The sequence below is a fragment of the Panthera pardus genome, unplaced genomic scaffold (genome assembly GCF_024362965.1).
Source record: "Panthera pardus isolate Hobbes unplaced genomic scaffold, ASM2436296v1 HiC_scaffold_6, whole genome shotgun sequence".
Lineage (NCBI taxonomy): Eukaryota > Metazoa > Chordata > Mammalia > Carnivora > Felidae > Panthera > Panthera pardus.
Window position 1 is genome coordinate 10,160,052 of NW_026526991.1, and position 17,519 is coordinate 10,177,570.

Genomic DNA, 17,519 nt, shown 5'->3' on the forward strand with positions numbered 1-17,519 from the left:
TCGGGCCAGGTTCCCTAGGCAGTTAGGAAGGAGGCTGGGGACGGGGCACTGTGCCAGCAGGCCCAGATGGGGAGGAAAGTGTCAGACTGCAGGAGACTCTGGGCACTGAGCGTCTATGAGGGCCTAAACTCACTGTCCCCCACACGGATGAGGACTCAGCTGGAGAGGGGTTGAGGGGGTCTCCCAATGCCACTCAGCTGGCAGGGGCAGAGACGGTTCACACGAGGTCTGGGAAACCCGCATTGTGGCCCCAGGAGAAAGTTCCAGAGGTGGCTCCTCGAACTTAAGTGTAGAATCCAGCCAGGAGGGAGCTTGTATGTTTGTCCAGCTTCTGGTCTCCGGTTCTAGTACGGGGCCGGGAGTGGGGCGGGGGACACTGGCAAACCCTTCCAAGGGCCACCCACTCCATGCAGGCATCAAGGGGTCTTTTCAAGGCTCCTCTGAACTGAACACCTGAGTTATTCAGCAACAGTGACCCTGAGGGGGGTCTTTGGGGGTGGGGGGCAGACCCTTCAAAGCCAGGCTTGGCTCTCCCTAGCCTCCCGGGCGTCTATGGCCCCTGTTCTGGGAGCCATAGACGCTGTTCTGGGAGAACTGGCACCCAGGTCATCAAGACTCTGCCCTCCGGCGGCACGGGTGAGGAGGGAGACAGAAGAAACAGGAAAATAAGGGATTGAGGTCGTTTCAGGGAAGTGAAACACACAAGGAAAAACACAGGGTGCCAGGCGGTACTTAAGGAGCAGCGTGGCGCCGGGTGGGCATGGAATCCAGAACTCCTGTGAGGAATCCTGCTCCGAGCAGAGGAAGAGCGGGAGCAAAGGCGCTCCTGCACCGGAGAGGCTCCAGGCCAGAGTCTCGCCCAATCTCAGCTTTGGCTTTGCCCTGGGGCTCTTCCCGGGCGGTCCCCACCGACCTTCCTGGACAAACATCCTCTTTCCCTCCTGTCCCGGTGCCCGGCGCAGCTAGAGGACGATCCGGAGACAGACCCTCGGCACAGAGCGGGGCCGGGGCTGACCTTGGCTTCACCCTGGCGGTCTACTAGGGACGTCGCTCAGCACGGTCACCCCACTCGGAGCACTCAGTCCCTACTGTCCGGTGTTTCCCGGGTCGGACCTCCAGGGACCTGCCGGCTCCTCACGCAGAGCAGCCATTTTAGACGACCCCGTTCCCCCGCTCCCCCGTCCGCTCTAGCGGACCAGCCCCCGGCGCGCTAGTCCTTTTCCCGGCCCATCCCCACGCCCGCCGCTCCGCGGCCGCGGGGCGGAACCGCAGGAGCGGACAGGCGTACCCTGCAACCAATCAGAGACCGGCCTTCGCGGGCGCGGCCCGCGCAGGCGCAGTAGTAAACACTACTCCCCCAGTGATTGGGTGGCGGGGCACGCGGGGCCGGGACTTCCTGTCGGGGCAGAGGGACTTCCGCCGCAGCGGCCCCGCGGATGGCCGCTCTCAGGGCAGCGCTCGGGGCTTTGCTCGCGGCAGCCCGTGTCCGGTCGCCGCCCCTGGGCCAGCGCCCGCCGCGCGCGCCCTGCTCCGCCTCGGCCGCCGCACGCGGCGCTGCCATGGAGCCGGCGCCCCGTTGGCTGGCGGGGCTGCGCTTCGACAACCGCGCCCTGCGCGCGCTGCCCGTGGAGACGCCGCCGCCCGGCCCCGAGGGCGCCCCGTCCGCGCCGCGGCCCGTGCCGGGGGCCTGCTTCAGCCGCGTGCGGCCCGCGCCGCTGCGCCAGCCGCGCCTCGTGGCGCTGTCGGAGCCCGCGCTGGCGCTGCTGGGCCTGGGCGCGCCGCCCGCCGACGACGCCGCCCGCGAGGCGCGCGAGGCCGAGGTCGCGCTCTTCTTCAGCGGCAACGCGCTGCTGCCGGGCGCCGAGCCCGCCGCGCACTGCTACTGCGGCCACCAGTTTGGCCAGTTCGCGGGGCAGCTGGGCGACGGCGCCGCCATGTACCTGGGCGAGGTGTGCACGGCGGCCGGCGAGCGCTGGGAGCTGCAGCTCAAGGGCGCCGGCCCCACGCCCTTCTCCAGGTGGGCCCTTCTCCAGGTGGGCCGGGGCGGGTGGCTGGGGCCCGGAGGGGGCTGACCCCCGAAAGCGGCCCGCACGCCCTTCTCCGGGTGGGATGGGGCGGGGGCCGGTGTGTGCAGCCCCACCGTTTTCCTCCCTAGTTGGGGGTGAGATGTAACTGGAAGTTTCACCTAGGGGCATAGGACATGAGAGGGGTCCGGCATCCTGGAGACGGGAACAGCTGGTGCAAAGGCCCTGAGATCAAAAGGAGAGGACAGGAGGAGGGGCAGTGGCCGCTGGGCCTCCTCCCCTGCTGAAGTGCCGCTGCCAAGTGCCCTTGTCCCCTCCGACCGGTATAGTGAGGGGATCCTGCCGCCTCTGATCGCAGAGCCCCGGCAGTTGCTCTTGTGCCGTTCTCATAAACGACACAAGGACTTTGGAATCAGTTCTGCGTGAGACACTCGCGTCCTCCCCGCCCACCCCCGGCCTGGCCACCGGTGCTCCGGGGAGGCGGGGTGATTTGTCAGCAGTCTGAAAGCTACTTGAGCAGTCTGCTTCCCTCCAACACTGGCATCCCAGATGCGGCCAGTGCCCTGGAAGGGGCAAGAGAGACCTCCTCAGATCCCATTCCCCCAGCGGACATTCTCCCAAGCACAGGCTTCCAGGCACCTGTGGGCCAGAGCCTGGCTCCAGATCCCAGCAGCCTGACCCAGCAGGGTGCTCTTGTAGCCTTGTAGCCGTCCTGCCTCTTCTGTGCAGACAGTCTGTTCTGCTCTTTTCCGTCAGACAGTTCGTGCATTTAGTCCGTGTTTGTTAAATGGCTGAAAAAGTTATACCCAAGTCGTCGTTTTAGGTTCAGGGAAAACCTAAGGGCATGTCTCCCCTCTGGCCACTTCCCTTTGCCCTCCCTCCAGGGACTGAATACGCCCCTCCCCGTCTCCCCGCAGCAGCTCCACCTCTGACCCACAGAATAACTGGTTTTTCCTCATCCCCCAGTCTCCAGACCTTTCTGTCTGTGAAGTCTGAGTTCAGCCTAGCGCCACCGCCACCCACACCTGCTCAGAGTTGTCTGCACCGGTGGCTAACGGAAGTTTCTGCTCCTTGGAATGGGTGCTTCTCACCCTAAGGCCTGTTCATTCTTTTGAGCACCTTTAAACTTCATGTATTCCTTTTTGGTCATTTATTTTTGCCAGTTATAAAGACAAACCTTTTTGTGAGTAATCTGCTGTTGGAAGTTGCTTTTTATATTTGAAGACTTGAGTTTTAAGTCCCATGTTTTCAGACCTGAGGTCTGCTGACATATTTTTTTTAACATTTGCTTATTTTTAGAGAGAGCGAGCGAGTGGGGGAGGGGCAGAGAGAGACAGGGAGACAGAATCCCAAGCAGACTCCACACTCAGCACAGAGCCTGACATGATCTGTGCGACAGATCCCACAAACTGTGAGATCGTGACCTGAGCTGAAATCAAGTCAGACACTTAACCAACTGAGTCACTCAGGTGCCCCTAGAATATTTTTTCTTTAGAAGAAAGCAGTAATTTACCCTTTACTCAGGTTGGCACCCACCTACCCCACCCCACCCCTCCCTGTGTCCTGTGGTCCCCTACTTCAGCAAGACTTGAGGCTAACGTCCAAAGTGGCTGCGAGTGGCTTAAAGCCAGCTGCTGCTGGATACCCAGGTGTGGCTTTTGGGGGGTGGACAGGTGACTTCTCGCCTCTGCCTCCTGCGTGCCATGGGGTTGGGATTTCAGAATATGCCTCTCCTGGCAGGTACAGAAGAGCTTTCCCTCAGTTGGGTCCATCCCAGCAGCTGCACTGGGAACTGACATGGGTGTACAGGAAAAGGGACTGTTGTCATGTGTCCTCTGGCTCTGTGGGTGCAGGACTGCTCTCCGAGGCCCTTTACCCTTGCTGTATAATCGTTCAATTCTGGCTTTTGCTTTGAGAACCCTGCCTCGAGCAAGAATACGGCTGCATATTTTCAGGACCATTTCTATCAGATTCAAGATTAAATTGCGCTGTGCTAGCTTCCTACTGAGTGAAATCTAACCAGATGAGAAGTAATTCCCAGGGCCAGGGAAGGGTGGAATGACATTTGAGGACAGGTTTCCTTGTCACAGGTCCTCACATAGACTAGAAGGAGGTGAGTGGAGTGCAGCTGTGAACCGAGGGTCACACTGGCCAGAGGCCGACACAGTGAGCTCTGGGGTGACTGCCAGGTCTGGTTTCTAGAGGTGTCGCTTACACGAGGATGAGCCATAGGCAAGGTGAGGCAGGAGGCCTAGATGTGTCTAGTGGAGGCTTGAGGACCACGATCGTAACAATACATGCAGAATAAGCATTTGACGAAAGCCAGCACCCATTCGTGACAAAAATTCGACAAACTAGGAAGAGAGGAACTTCCTCAAGTTGATAAAGAATTTCTACAGAAAACCACAGCTACCATCTACTTGGTGAGGGCCTGGAAACTCTCCCACTAAGATCAGAAACAAGGGAAAGTTGTTTCCCCCACCATTGCCTTTCAGCATCATACTGGAAGTCCTAGCTAACACAGTAAGACAAGAAAAGGAAATTAAAGGTATACAGATGGAGATGGAAGAAATGAAACTGTCTCAGTTTGGGGATAAACATCCATAGAAAATCTCAAAGATGTGACCAAAATGAATAAGCAGTTACAGCAAAGTTGCAGGATCCGAAATTATACAAAAGTCAATCCCTTTACCGTATAAGCAATGAGCAACTTGAATTTGAAGTTAAAAACAATACTATTTACCCTAGCACCCCTCAAAATGAAATAGGTATTAATCTAACAAAATATATACAAGATCTTTATAAGGAACATTATAAAATTGATAAAAGATGCCAAAAATAAAGAAATGGAAAGACATTACATGTCCACGGACAGGAGGACTCACTATTGTCAAGATGTCACTTGGTCCCAATTTGACTTCAGTACAATCCCAACAGAATCTCGGGTCATTCTGTAGATACTGGTAACAGGATTCGAAAGTTTGCACAGAGAGGCAAAAGACCTAGAGTGACCGACATGATACGAAGAATGGCAAAACCAGAGAGCCGGCACTACTGACGTCGAGCCTTACTGCAAAACCATAGGCATTAGGTAAATGCAGTGTCGGTGAAGGGATTGCTCAGTGGAATAAGGACAGACCTCCCCCTCGGTACAGCCAGCTGATCCTCGACGAAGGGGCAAAGATCGTCATGCCAACAGATTGCACTGGGACAACTGAACACACACACAAAAGGTATCTAGACGCGAACTTGCCACCTTTCGCAAAAGTAAACTCAGAGCAATCATAAACCTAAATGCAAAAGTATAAAACTCCTAGAAGATAAAAAGCCCGGAGGACCTTGGGTTTGGACGTGACTTTTTAGATCTAACACCAAATGCAAGATCCATGAAAGAAGTCATTGATGAGCTGGACTCCATTAAAGTTAAAACTTTTTTGCTCTGCAAAAACAAAACAAAACAACACCGCTTGTGCTCTGCAGCAGACAAAATCGAGAGTGAAAAGAAAAGCCACAGACGGGGGAAAATATTTGCAAAAGATGCATCTGATAAAGGAGTGTTGTCCGAAGTAGACAAAGAACTTCTTAAATTCGATCATAAGAAAACAAAACAACCTGGGCCCTTAAAATGGGCCAAAGACCTGAACAGACCTGACACCAAAGAGGAGACACAGATGGAAAGCAAGCTCCTCGAAGAGACGCTTCACATCGTGAGTTACCAGGGAAATGCAAATTCTCACGGCGACGAGATGCGGCCGCACACCTGCGGGGGGTGTGGGCGGGGGGCAGACCCGGGGCACCGACAGCACCTCCGCACCACGCGCCGGGAGGCCGTGTGGCAGCGGGAGCACGTGCTCCACCCACTTGCTGGTGGCTGCAAGGCGGTGCTGTTACCTCGTGGCCCAGCAGTCGTGCTCCTGCTGTTTACCCGAAAGACTGAGAGCCTGTGTCCAACAAAACCCTGCACGTGGATGTTTGTAGCAGTTTTATTCAGACCTGTCAAAACCCGGAAGCAAGCAGCATGTCCTTCAGGAGGCAAACGGACCGTGGTGCCTCCGGACGAGGGAATAGGACCCTGCACAGGCGAGAAGCGAGCGCTCAGGCCGTGAGAAGACATGGAGGAAGACGACGAGAAAGGAGCCAGTCTGCGCTACGACTCTGGCTGCGAGCTTCCGAGGAAGGCGGAAGTACGGAGAGGAAGAAAAGATCATGAGTTACAGGGGAGGGGTGAGCGGGTGGAGCGCGAGGAGGTTAGGCGGCAGCGGTCTGTGTGCGGTACCGCGATGATGGGTCCTCGTCGCCACCCATCTGTCCAAAGCCCCACGGTCCGCAGCGCTCGGCGTGACCCCGTTTAAACGTGGGCCTTGAATGATGATGGCGCATCCAGGTACACTTGCTAATGGCAACAAATGTCCCACCTGGTGGGGACGTTGACGGTAGGGGCCACGAGGGCCACGAGGGCAGCAGGGGGCCTGTGTCGTTGCCGTGAGCCTGGAACTGCTCTGATAAAGTCTTAATCATAATAGAGGCTTGGGGTAAAAAGCAGTTCGAGCCCTCCAAGGCCTCCGTCCTCCGAGGGACTCTGAGATCCCCCTTTCGTATGCGAACGATGCTGTCCTGCCCTGCCTTACAGTAGGAGTGCTTTTGTAAAACAAATTCTTTGGAACAACCAAGTTGCAGATGGACAGGGTGAGTGTGTGGCGCTTGGCCGCTTCCCTCTGGGGAGGCCTGAGGTGGCCCTCACCGTCCTCGGCGTCGGTCTGGCCTCCGGCTACGGGCCGGCACTCGGTGCCTTGGCCGCCGGGTCTGGGGTGACGTTCGGGCCTCATCAGTGCCAGGTGGCATGTGTGATGGGGTTCTTGCGCAGTCACGTTAGAGCTGCCGGTGGGTGATTTTTAGGAAGCCCTTAGGATGCTTTCGGTCCCTCCCATCTGCCGCCTGAACCTTGGTGTCGAGTGGACGCCTGCCTGATGGCACGATGACCTGTGTTTGATTTCAGACAGGCTGACGGCCGCAAAGTCCTGCGGTCGAGCATCCGAGAGTTCCTGTGCAGTGAGGCCATGTTCCACCTGGGCATCCCCACCACGCGGGCCGGGGCCTGCGTCACATCCCAGTCCACCGTTGTCCGCGACGTGTTCTATGATGGTAATCCAAAATATGAAAAGTGCACGGTTGTGTTGCGTATAGCTTCCACTTTTCTAAGGTAATGCCGGGGTCCCCTCGGGCTGTCTGAACGCTTGCTGTTGTCAGGCTGTAGGTCTGTGCTTAGACAGCGGGGAGTCTGGTAGATGAAGCGCCCCACAGTGACACGCCGTTTGGACCCCATCCCACGGCGGGTCCCTAGAACAGCGCCAGCGCACCGGCCAGGAGGTAGATGCTCTGCACCTGCGGGGACGGAGTCGCAGGTGCAAAAGGCACTGGGCGTGTCTGGGCCGGGAACCCTGTCCCGCGTGCGGGTCACTGTGCCCCGCCCGCCCACACTCCCCCACCGGGCCGTTCCCACCAGGCAACAGCCTGTGTAGCTGGAGCGAGGCTGGTGTGGGCGGGCCCCCCGAGGCAGCGGTGGGGGACGGGGGCGGGGGGCGGTATAGAGCGGTTTACTTGGGAGTTCGTGACAAGGAACTGCATCAAAGTCACCAAGAAAATGGCCTCGTTGGTGTCACTGTGAACGCAGGCTGCTCCACACCTGACGAGCTCCGGTTGGCTGCGGCCATTCTCCACTCAGTTCATTAACCGGAACCCTCTCTGGTTCCCGTTCCTGACGCAAGCCTGTTTCTCCGTGATGTCACCGCGCTGTCTGGCGTCACACGCTCCAGTCTGCTTACCTGAACCCACGCTTGTCACAAGTGGCTGTGGCATCTTGGGGCCCCCTCCTGGAGCCGGGCAGACCCCGTGTGTATCAGGGGCAACGGGGCCATTCCCCTGGTGCCTGCTGGCCCCACCCACGCCTACAGCTCAGAGTCCCTGGCTTTTCCTTTCATCCCCTGGGGGACAGAGGAGCCAGGGCAGTGACCGGCCTCACCCCAGGACACCCAGGGCTTCTTCCTGCAGAAGCACCAGACTGCTCTTTGCTGCGCGGCCGCCCTGTACCTGGCAGGAGGTCGGGCGGCATCCCTGGCCTCCACCCACCACCTCCCGGGGCTGATGCCAGACCTAAAAACCAAAAATGTCTCCAAACGGTGCCTCACACCCTCCGGGTGACACCCAGTGGAGAGCCGCTGCTGACCCTGCTTGTCACCCCACCACAGGATGCCCGTCACTGACGTGCTCCTTGACGCAGGGGGATGGGCACAGAGCCCTCCTCGTGCCCGGAGTCAGCCCTGTGTTCCTGGGCGTCCCGCATGCACGCCCGGGGCTGTGTGGGACTTGACCAGAGTCAGGCTGGTTCTGTGTCACTGAAATAGATTAGTTCTGTTCTTGTTGGTTTTGTTTTAATCAGCGTGTTCTTCCCACGCTCCTAGGTGGGTATCTAGCAGCCAGACTTTTCTTCCCACGACGGGGCAGAGTCACGTTTAACCTGTTAAAAACTTGGGTCTTCCCTCCAGGTTCGGATCCTTTGAGATTTTTAAGTCTGCAGATGAGCACACAGGGCGCGAGGGCCCCAGTGTGGGGAGGAATGACATTCGAGTACAGATGCTGGACTACGTGATCGGCACGTTTTATCCCGAGATCCAGGCCGCTCACGCCGACAACAGCGTGCAAAGGAATGCGGCCTTCTTCCGGGAGGTAGGTGTGGCGGTGCCCTGGCCCCGGCCCTACCTGCTGCTGACGACCCGGTCTACTTGGCTGGTAGACAGAGGTTCTCACTTGGTGTCCCTGCCCCTGTCAGTCACTCCCCTGTCCCAAACCCAGTCACCACTTGTTGGCTTTGAGCAGGACCGACTTCTTGGAAACCCTGCGTCAAGGTCAGGGGTCCTGGGACAAACCAAGGATCATTTTGTTTCAGTGGCACTGGCGTGTGTCCATGTGCCCCCACCGAGCCCCGCCGGACAAGTGTGAAGGGAATGACCCCAATGCACTGGGTACCCAGCCGTGCACACCTTGTCTGACCCAGTCCCTCGGTTTGATGGAGGTGCTGACCCCGCGGCTTGTGTCTGTGCCTCCCCTCCCCCCAAGGGCCATCAGGCGTGGCTTCCGTGCAGAGGTCACCCATGACACTCAACGTGGCCACAGCATTCCATCAGCTGACTCAGCTCGGGGCCTGCAGTGTCGGCGAGGGGGTGAAGGAGAAGGCAGGGGCACGCTTGAGCACGGCTTCCATGAGAAGGAGTGCCAAGCAGGTGTTTGTGGGGCCTCGTCCTGCCTGACCCTGGCCACTCTCTTGACCTGTTTTAGCCACGCTCTGGTTCTTGCCCTCTTCTGTGGGCAAGCGCCTGGGCTGTGGGCTGCCGGGAGGTGTCTCGGGGTTCTGCTCGCAGCCGTGATGGGTGACGGGGCAGGTGTGTCTGGGGCCAGTGCCTGCGGGTGCTGGCCGGGCACCCTCGAGGCCGCACGGGGTGGGGGGCACAGGGGGGCTGCATGGGCAGTGGATGTGGCCGCGTGAATGGCCCGCTGGCAGCCCACTGGGCCGCGGCAGGTAGGTCATTGGCCTCCTTGTCCGGCAGCTCGAAGGACGAGATGGGGCCCTGGGCACAGCAGCCTGGACCAAGGGCAGGATTTGTCTGCTCGTGTGCGGACTTCCTCATGTCCATGCCATTGTCCTCCTGGGCCCGAGTCGCGGGGATACCGAGGTTCCCTGACATTTTTGGTTTCTTGGGTAAAAGCCACGATCAGGGAGTATGCGAAAGAGGGAGGAGGCGAACGTGGGGTTGGAGCCTCCACACACCTGCTCGTCCGAGATGCCTTTTCCTCCGCACACATTCCGTCCTGTCCTCCCCACACGTGTCGGCGGGGAGGCCAGAGGACAGGCCCTGCGGGAATCGGGGCGGGAAAGAAGGGGTGGGGGCAGGGGGCAACCCGCGCCTGTTGTGCTGCAGGTGACCCGTCGCACGGCCCGGATGGTGGCCGAGTGGCAGTGTGTGGGCTTCTGCCACGGCGTGCTCAACACAGACAACATGAGCATCGTGGGGCTCACCATCGACTACGGTCCCTTTGGGTTCCTGGACAGGTGAGTGGCCCGGGGCAGCAAGTGGGCGCCGACGGTGCAGGGACCGCTGGGGAGAGGCCTGCGGGTATATGCATCTGCTCTGGACGTTTTGTCCAGCATTTAGTTGTTGGACATGCCTGGCTGGCCATTCCCAGAGGAAGACGTCCCCTGGAAGGTTCTGAGCAGAGAAGCGTTTTAAAAGGGCGCCTCCACTCCCGGATCGGGAGCGGGCTGAAGGGGCCAGGGCGGGAGCAGGTGGTGAGCAGGGGGGATGTACCCGGCCAGAGGGGTCCGGCCGGGGCAGGGGCAGGGGAGCGGTGGCCACGCAGGCACGGCCCTTGGGCACCCCCGGGGGCTCCGCATCGTCCCCTTGACGGCTCTCTCACCCTGTGTGGCAGGTACGACCCTGACCACGTGTGCAACGCCTCGGACAACGCCGGGCGCTATGCATACAGCAAGCAGCCCGAAGTGTGCAAATGGAACCTGCAGAAGCTGGTTGAGGCCCTGGAGCCCGAGCTGCCCCGCGAGCTGGGGGAGGCCATCCTGGCGGAGGAGTTTGACGCCGAGTTCCGCCGGCACTATCTGCAGAAGATGCGCAGGAAGCTGGGCCTCGTGCGCGCCGAACTGGAGGACGATGGAGTGCTGGTGGCCAAGCTCCTGGAGACCATGCACCTGACCGGTGAGTGTGGCCAGGCGAGTGCGCCACGGGGGGGCCTGGCCTTTTCATTTGGGTGAAATAATACAGCGCGTAAGACGTACCGCGTCAGCCATCAAGCGAGCAGGTCGGGGCACCAAGCACGTTCGCTGTGGCGCAGCCAGTGTCTCCAGACTCCTCAGTGTGCGAGGCGGACACCCTGTCCCCGTTGCACTCTCACCGCCGTCTGCCTCCCCAGCCCCTGGAGCCCCCGTTCTGCCTTCTGTCTGTGGATCTGACTCCTCCAGGGACCTCACGTGAAACGGGTCCACACGGGATCCGTCCTCGTGTGCCGGCTTCCTCCACCGAGCAGCGTCCCCAAGGCTCATCCGTGGTGGGGGCAGCGGGTATCGGGACTCTGTTCCCTCACAAGCTGAGTGGTACCTCGTGGTGTGCAGGGACCACGCTTTGTTCCCCGGTTACGGACTGATGCACACTTGTTTTCTCCCTTGGGCTGCTGAGGAAAACGCTGCCGTGGAAACACACATACCAGCAGGCGTGTGAGTCCCTGTTCTCAGTTCTGGGGCTGCACCTCCAGGCGGAGTTGCCGGATCCCGTGTGGACCTGACCAGACTGCTCTGGCTGGAGCTTCTGGTACCACGTTGACCCGAAGTGGTACAGCGGGTGTTCCCTTGTTCCTGCCCTCAGGGGAGCGCTCTGTCTTTCACTGTTAAGTATGAGGCTGTCTGTGGCTTTTTTACATACGGCTTTTATGAAATTGAGGGTTTCCTTCTACTCCTAGTTTGGAGTATTTTTACCATTTTGCATCAGTTGAGATGAACACATGGGGGAAGCTCCTCCCTTCACACCCCGTCTTAGTCAAGTTAAACCGCCATAACAAACCACACAGACTGGGCAGCTTACCCAGCAGACCTCAATCTGTCACAGTTCTGGAGGCTGGAGGTCGGAGATCGGGGTGCGGCGTGGCCAGGTTGCCGGGGTGGAGCTCCTTCCAGGGCAGAGAACAGAGAGGCAGCGAGGGCTGGTGGCTCTTCTCCTGAGGGCGCAGACCCCATCAGGAGGGCCCCAGTCGACATCTGTACAGGAGGTTGGTCCGCGGTAGCTTTGGCTTCAATATCTAGGCATGCTGCTCTCATAAAATGAGTTAGGAAATGTCCTGTCCTGTCCTGTTTTTCAGAAGAGTTGAAGGAGGACTGGGGATAATTCCCTGATATTTGGTAGAACTTACCAGTGACGTCCTAACGTTTTCTTTGTTGTGAGAGTTTTGGTTCCTGATTCCGTTTCCTTACTTGTTACAAGACTACTCAGATTTTCCATTTCTTCGGAATCTGTTGTGGCGGATTGTGTTTCTGAGAATTTGCTGATTACCTCTGCGTCATCTAGTTTATCAGCATGCAGTTCACTCTTCTCAGAGTCTTTCATTTCTGTGTAATCAACACTCCTGGCCCCATTTTCATTTCTGGTTTTAGCTGAACGTGTCTCTTTTTGTCAGTAGCTAAAAGTTTGTCAGTCTTGCTGATCCTTTCAAAGAACCAGCTCTTGGTTTCATTGGTTTTTGTTCTCTATTTATCTCTGCTCTAACCTTTCTTTCTTTCTGCCAGCTTTGGTCTTATGTTGTTCTTCTTCTAATCCCTCGGGTAAAACATGAAGTTATTGAGATTTTTTTTTTGAGATCTGACATGTTAACACTGTTAGTTGCAGGTGTACAACACGATTCACTCTTCGTACACACTGCAAAATGATCACTACCACAAGTGTAGTTAACATCCATCACCACACAATTGCAAATTTACTTTTTTCTTGCGATTGAGATCTGTTCTTTTAACAGGTATTTAGCACCATAAATTTCCCTCTGACCACTGCTTTTGTGGCATCCTGTAAATTTCAGTATGCTGTGTTTTTATTTTCCTGCCTCTAAGTATTTCCTAATTTTCCTTGTGATTTGTTTTTATTTTTTGGACCCACTGGTTAATTTTGACATTATTTGTGAATTTGCCAGCTTTCCTTCTGTTAGTGATTTGTGTTCTCATCCCACTGTGGTTGGAAGAGATATGTGTTTTTAAACATATTAAGACTTACGTTGTATGGCTGAACATGTGATCTGCCCTGGAGATTGTCCCGTGTGTACCTGAGAAGATTGGACAGAGTTCTGTTGAGGTCTGATGCAGTAGCGTGACAAGCATTCAAGTTCCCCATGTCCTTGTTGGTCTGCGGTCCAGACATCCCATCCATTATCCAAAGTGGGCTGCTAAAGCCTCCAGCTCTTAGAGAACCATTCTGTTTCTTGTTACGTTTTACAGAGGTTTGCTTTGTAAGTTTTGGTGCTCGTTTGGCATATACACTTATAAAAATCTTTCTGATGAACTGTTTTACCAGTATATAAGGAAAACCATGGTCATTTACCGATTTCCTACTGAAAGTCTACTTGTCTGACTCAACCAGTTGAAAGTATCTTATGGACAGTGTGTAGTTTTGTTTTAATTTGAGAGTCTGCATGAGAGACAGCAGGGGAGGAGCAAAGAGAGGGAGACAGAATCCCAAGCCGGCTCAGTGCTGTCAGCACAGAGCCCGACACGGGGCTCGCACCCACAAACTGTGAGATCGTGACCAGAGTCCGAATCAAGAGACACTTCACTGAGCCCCCCAGCCACTCTGTCTTTTTAAAAATCCATCCGCCAGTCTTTTTTTTTTTTTTTTTTTTAAGCTAGAGCAGTTCATGGAGGACACCAGTGTGGAGAGGTGGGCAGGACAGCACAGGAGAGGCCGTCTGCTGATCCATTTACTTTTAAAATCTTTACCCACGAGGACTTCTGCCGCTTTATTGTTTTCTGTCCATTTCCTCCATTTCTGCTTCTGTGTTTCGTTTATTGTCCTGGTTCCCTTCTCATTTCCTTCTGTATGTATTTTTAGGATGTTTTCCTAGTGTTTCAACAACTCGGCCCGAGGACTCTCAGTATCTGTTGCGTGTTGAGCCCTGTTTGTTCTGAAGTGTTTCAGGGGCTTCTCCCTGACGCCCCGTGGCTCCTTTAGTAGGCTGGGGGGCTTGTGAGCACAGCAACAGTGGCCAGGGGATGACCTTGGTGCCTTTGCCGTACCGACCTCAGAGTGGTGGCCAAGCTGGGTGGCAGGTGTGTGGGGATGAGGAGTCGTCTGGAGAGCAGGGGTCGGGAGCCCTCGGACCCGACCCTGACGAGGCTGCCCGGCGTCGCGGGCGCTGGTGCGGGAGGCGAGGGCCAGGCCTCCGCCTGCACCCTGAGCGCTGGCGTGTTGCAGGTGCCGACTTCACCAACACCTTCCACTTGCTGAGCTCCTTCCCAGTTGGGCCAGAGCCCCAGGGCATGCCCGAGTTCCTGGATGCGCTGACCGCACAGTGTGCCTCCCTGGAGGAGCTGAAGCTCGCCTTCCGACCCCAGATGGATCCCCGGTGGGTACCCAGGCCTCCCTTCCTTGGAATGGGCTTCCAGAAGGAGAGGACCATTCAGAACAGAGCATGTTGGGATGTTGGGGAGAGCTAGCTAGGGCACCTGGGGAGGTGGGTGGGCCCCCACATCTGTGGCGCCGAGGCCCACCGGTCAGAGGGAAGGGCGGCAATGCTGCCACCGCACAGGGAGGCCAGTGGCACAGGCTGGGGGGGGGCAGCTTCCCGGAATGGCTCTCATCTGCCCAGGAAGGACTCCGTGGGCCCTCGGGTATCACCAGCCGGGCCACGCTTTCCCGCGCCATCTCCCCTGGAGGAGCACACGGTGTCCTGAGGGTGCAGCCCATGCTCCGAGTAAGGCGTGGGAAGCATGGTTTCCGGGTTTTGATAAACAAGCCAACAGACCGTGGTTCGAGAGAATTTAGTGCAGCGCTGTGGTGAGTGGCTGCTGGCTGCCAGGACGCACAGGGAGGACCGGCTAGCAGGGCCTATGGAACACAAAGCCAGCGTGACTGGGGAAGGGGGTGTCGGTGCTGTCCCTGCCCGCCGGGCCCTCGAGGACCCAGCCTTGTGGTCACTGTGGAGAAGCAGCCAGCAGTGACCTTCCCCTGGGGGAAGTCACTGTGGGGTCGGGACACAGGCAGGGGCCAAGCGGCAGGGAGAAGTCAGCCTGCAGCACCCGCCCCTCGGGGTGCGCTCGTTCCACGACACGGAAGGGCTGCCGCAGAGCAGGGGTGGACGGCCGCCTCGCCCGTCGGGCCCGGGTCACCCCCCCCCCCCGCCCCCCACACACACACCGGGGCTGTCGGCGGTGGCACAGCAGAGCCGCTGAAGCCATTGCCGCCTCCTCCGTGCGCCCAGTGGTCGGGACTCGCCTCACGCTGCCCCTCTGCACAGGCAGCTCTCCATGATGCTGATGCTGGCGCAGTCGAACCCCCAGCTCTTCGCGCTCATCGGCACCCGAGCCAACGTCACCAAGGAACTAGAGCGTGTGGAGCAGCAGTCGCGGCTAGAGCAGCTGAGCTCGGCCGAGCTTCTGAGCAGGAACACGAGCCACTGGGCCGACTGGCTCCGGGAGTACAGGTGAGGCCGGCCCTGCCGTCCGGGGCCGGCGAGGCTCCAGGTCGGGGCGCTGACCGCCCGCGTCACCACCATCTCCCCGGGACGTGGCTGCAGACGACTCCCCACGCAGGGAACCAAGCCCGGGAGACGTGGGAGGGGGCATCTGCCGGAAAGATGAACTCGGGTGTGATTCCAGAGCCCGGCTGGAGAAGGACAGGGAGGGCGCCAGCGACAGTGACACCTGGCGGGCCGAGCGCCTGCGCGTCATGCGTGCCAGCAACCCCAAGTACGTCCTGCGGAACTACATCGCACAGAATGCCATCGAGGCTGCCGAGAACGGAGACTTCTCAGAGGCGAGTGGACGCCTGCCCCTCCTCCGTCCCTGGGTCCGGCAGCAGGGGCTGGGTGAGGAGGGACGGGCAGGCCCTAAGAGCCCTCTTCTTGCTCTTCTCCAGGTGCGGCGGGTGCTGAAGCTCCTGGAGACCCCCTACCACAGGGAGGGGGAGGCCGCCGAGGTCCCGGAGGCCGAGGGGCACTCCTACGGCAGCAAGCCCCCGCTGTGGGCGGCAGAACTGTGTGTCACGTGATCCTCGTAACTGCCTCGGAGGCCTCCACACGTGGAGCCCCCGAGGCCTCGAGCCCCGCTGAGTCCTTGAGGCGGTGGGCACCCCGCGGGCGACCCCACGCCCCGTCTCTCCATGACGGCCGAGACGTCCAGTCAGGACCTGACCCGTCTCTGTCTGACACAGACTCAGCAGCCCCGCCCCGCGCTCGGTGCGCTCCCCACAAAAGCCGCTTGGTGCGAGGACAGGAGCTCAGCAGTGGGGAGCGGGCCCAGGTGGGCAGAGCGGCCCCGGCCCCCTACCTACCGGGCAGACACGGTCCCCAAATAAACCAGCAGCTTCCCTGGCCCGTCTCTGTGTGGTCACTGCGCCCTGACCCGCCCTCCCAGGAAGGCCAGTTACTGGCGGGGGGGGGGGGGGGGGGGGGGGGGGCACCTGTGTCGTGGCCTCAGGCGTCCTGGTAGTAGCTATTGAAGTTGATGCGCAGCAGGAAGTCCTCCAGGTGGGGCTGGTAGCCGCGGTTCACCAGCTTGGTCACCACTGGTGGCGGAGGGAGCAGGGGAAACGGCTCAGCCAGGCCCCCCGGTAGCTCCTGCCCTGCGGCCCCCAAGCCCACCCGGCCCTAGGGGACAGTCACCTTTGAAGAGGAAATGGGAGTAGTACTTGAAGGTGCTGTAGGACTGCTGCATGAGGGCAAAGTTGGGGTGCTCGGCACCCCGTGGGCCGCCAGCCGGGACCCAGGGCTGGGAGATGAGCTGGCTGCGGAACTTGAGGACCAGGCTGAAGATGCTATGGATGACATTCATGACGGGCGCAGCCTTCTCGGTCAGCAGGCCCCTGGGGAGACAGGTGGCTTTTGGGGGTGGGCAGCCAGTGGGAGACAGTCCCCCGGGGAGACAGGCGGCTGCTGGGTGGGGGGGACGGCCAGTGGGAGACAGGTGGCTGCTGGGGGGCGGGGGACTCTAGCACCACCAGCACCACCACGGCTCGAGGCACCAGGAGCAGCTCACCTGAAGACGGCCTTGTGCAGGTACTCTGCATGCGCACGCTGGATCTCCTCAAGGTCGCCCACCCCGGCCAGCCGGGCCCGGAACTCACACCAGGTGACGTGCAGTATCTGGTTGGCGATGTAGCCCTGCGTGACCTTCACGAAGTGCTGCATCTCGTGCTTGAAGAGCTGCAGCTGGCGGAACTGCACGGAGCCGGCCGCGCGGCTCACCAGGGCTGTGGGAGGGCGGAGGGGTCAGCCGGGGCCCCCGGGGCCAGGGGCGGGCGGGGGGGCCCCGGCCGGGCCTCACCTGCACGCTTGAGGTGGAAGCAGACGTCCTTGAGCGTCCACATCATCAGCTTCAGCTGCAGCAAGAAGGAGAAGATGCCGCTGTACCTGCTCAGGCAGCTCTCGGTGACCACGATGTTGAGGGGCCAGTCCACCTGCGGGCGAGGGGGGTGAGGGTGGCTCAGTGTGCGCCTGCGGCCCGGCCCCCCTCCCCGCCCGCCGGGGCGACGCCTCGCTGACCTTGTACCTGAGCTCCAGGCAGTTCAGCACGTCCGGGGCGTTGGGGGCAAACGCCTCGGGCAGGAACTTGAGGGCAAAGGAGAGGTTGGCGGCATACGGGGTGTCCCCGTGCAGGCTGTACTGCAGGGCCTTGCTCAGCACCGAGTTGAGCACCAGCGGGTTGAGGAGCTCCCCGGGCGTCTGCCCCGCCCCCAGCTG

At 59.1% G+C, this 17,519-nt stretch overlaps 2 protein-coding genes across 5 annotated transcripts in view; one reads left to right on the forward strand and one right to left on the reverse strand.

The window, feature by feature from the left end:
* Window positions 1-1,407: 1,407 nt before the first annotated feature.
* SELENOO (selenoprotein O) lies at window positions 1,408-16,154 on the forward strand. Its single transcript, XM_019447285.2, has 9 exons — window positions 1,408-2,017; window positions 7,021-7,224; window positions 8,567-8,747; window positions 9,998-10,128; window positions 10,506-10,786; window positions 14,036-14,186; window positions 15,078-15,263; window positions 15,439-15,595; window positions 15,698-16,154. Exons 1-9 carry the CDS (start codon window positions 1,437-1,439, stop codon window positions 15,836-15,838), a joined length of 2,013 nt encoding a protein of 670 aa, XP_019302830.2. The 5' UTR covers window positions 1,408-1,436; the 3' UTR covers window positions 15,839-16,154.
* TUBGCP6 (tubulin gamma complex associated protein 6) overlaps window positions 5,990-17,519 on the reverse strand; it is a 30,670-nt gene continuing 19,140 nt past the window's right edge. The window contains exons 21-26 of one of the 4 annotated variants that reach the window (XM_053894851.1): window positions 17,322-17,516; window positions 17,104-17,236; window positions 16,816-17,029; window positions 16,443-16,642; window positions 16,241-16,345; window positions 5,990-6,190 (exon numbers count right to left, since the gene is read on the reverse strand). In XM_053894851.1, coding sequence (XP_053750826.1) covers window positions 16,254-16,345; window positions 16,443-16,642; window positions 16,816-17,029; window positions 17,104-17,236; window positions 17,322-17,516 — 834 coding nt within the window. In that variant the 3' untranslated portion in view covers window positions 5,990-6,190; window positions 16,241-16,253. Of the gene's footprint in view, window positions 6,191-15,262; window positions 15,406-15,593; window positions 15,800-16,240; window positions 16,346-16,442; window positions 16,643-16,815; window positions 17,030-17,103; window positions 17,237-17,321; window positions 17,517-17,519 lie in introns of those variants that run through there. The other 3 variants (XM_053894850.1, XM_053894849.1, XR_008419452.1) reach the window with 3 other exon arrangements.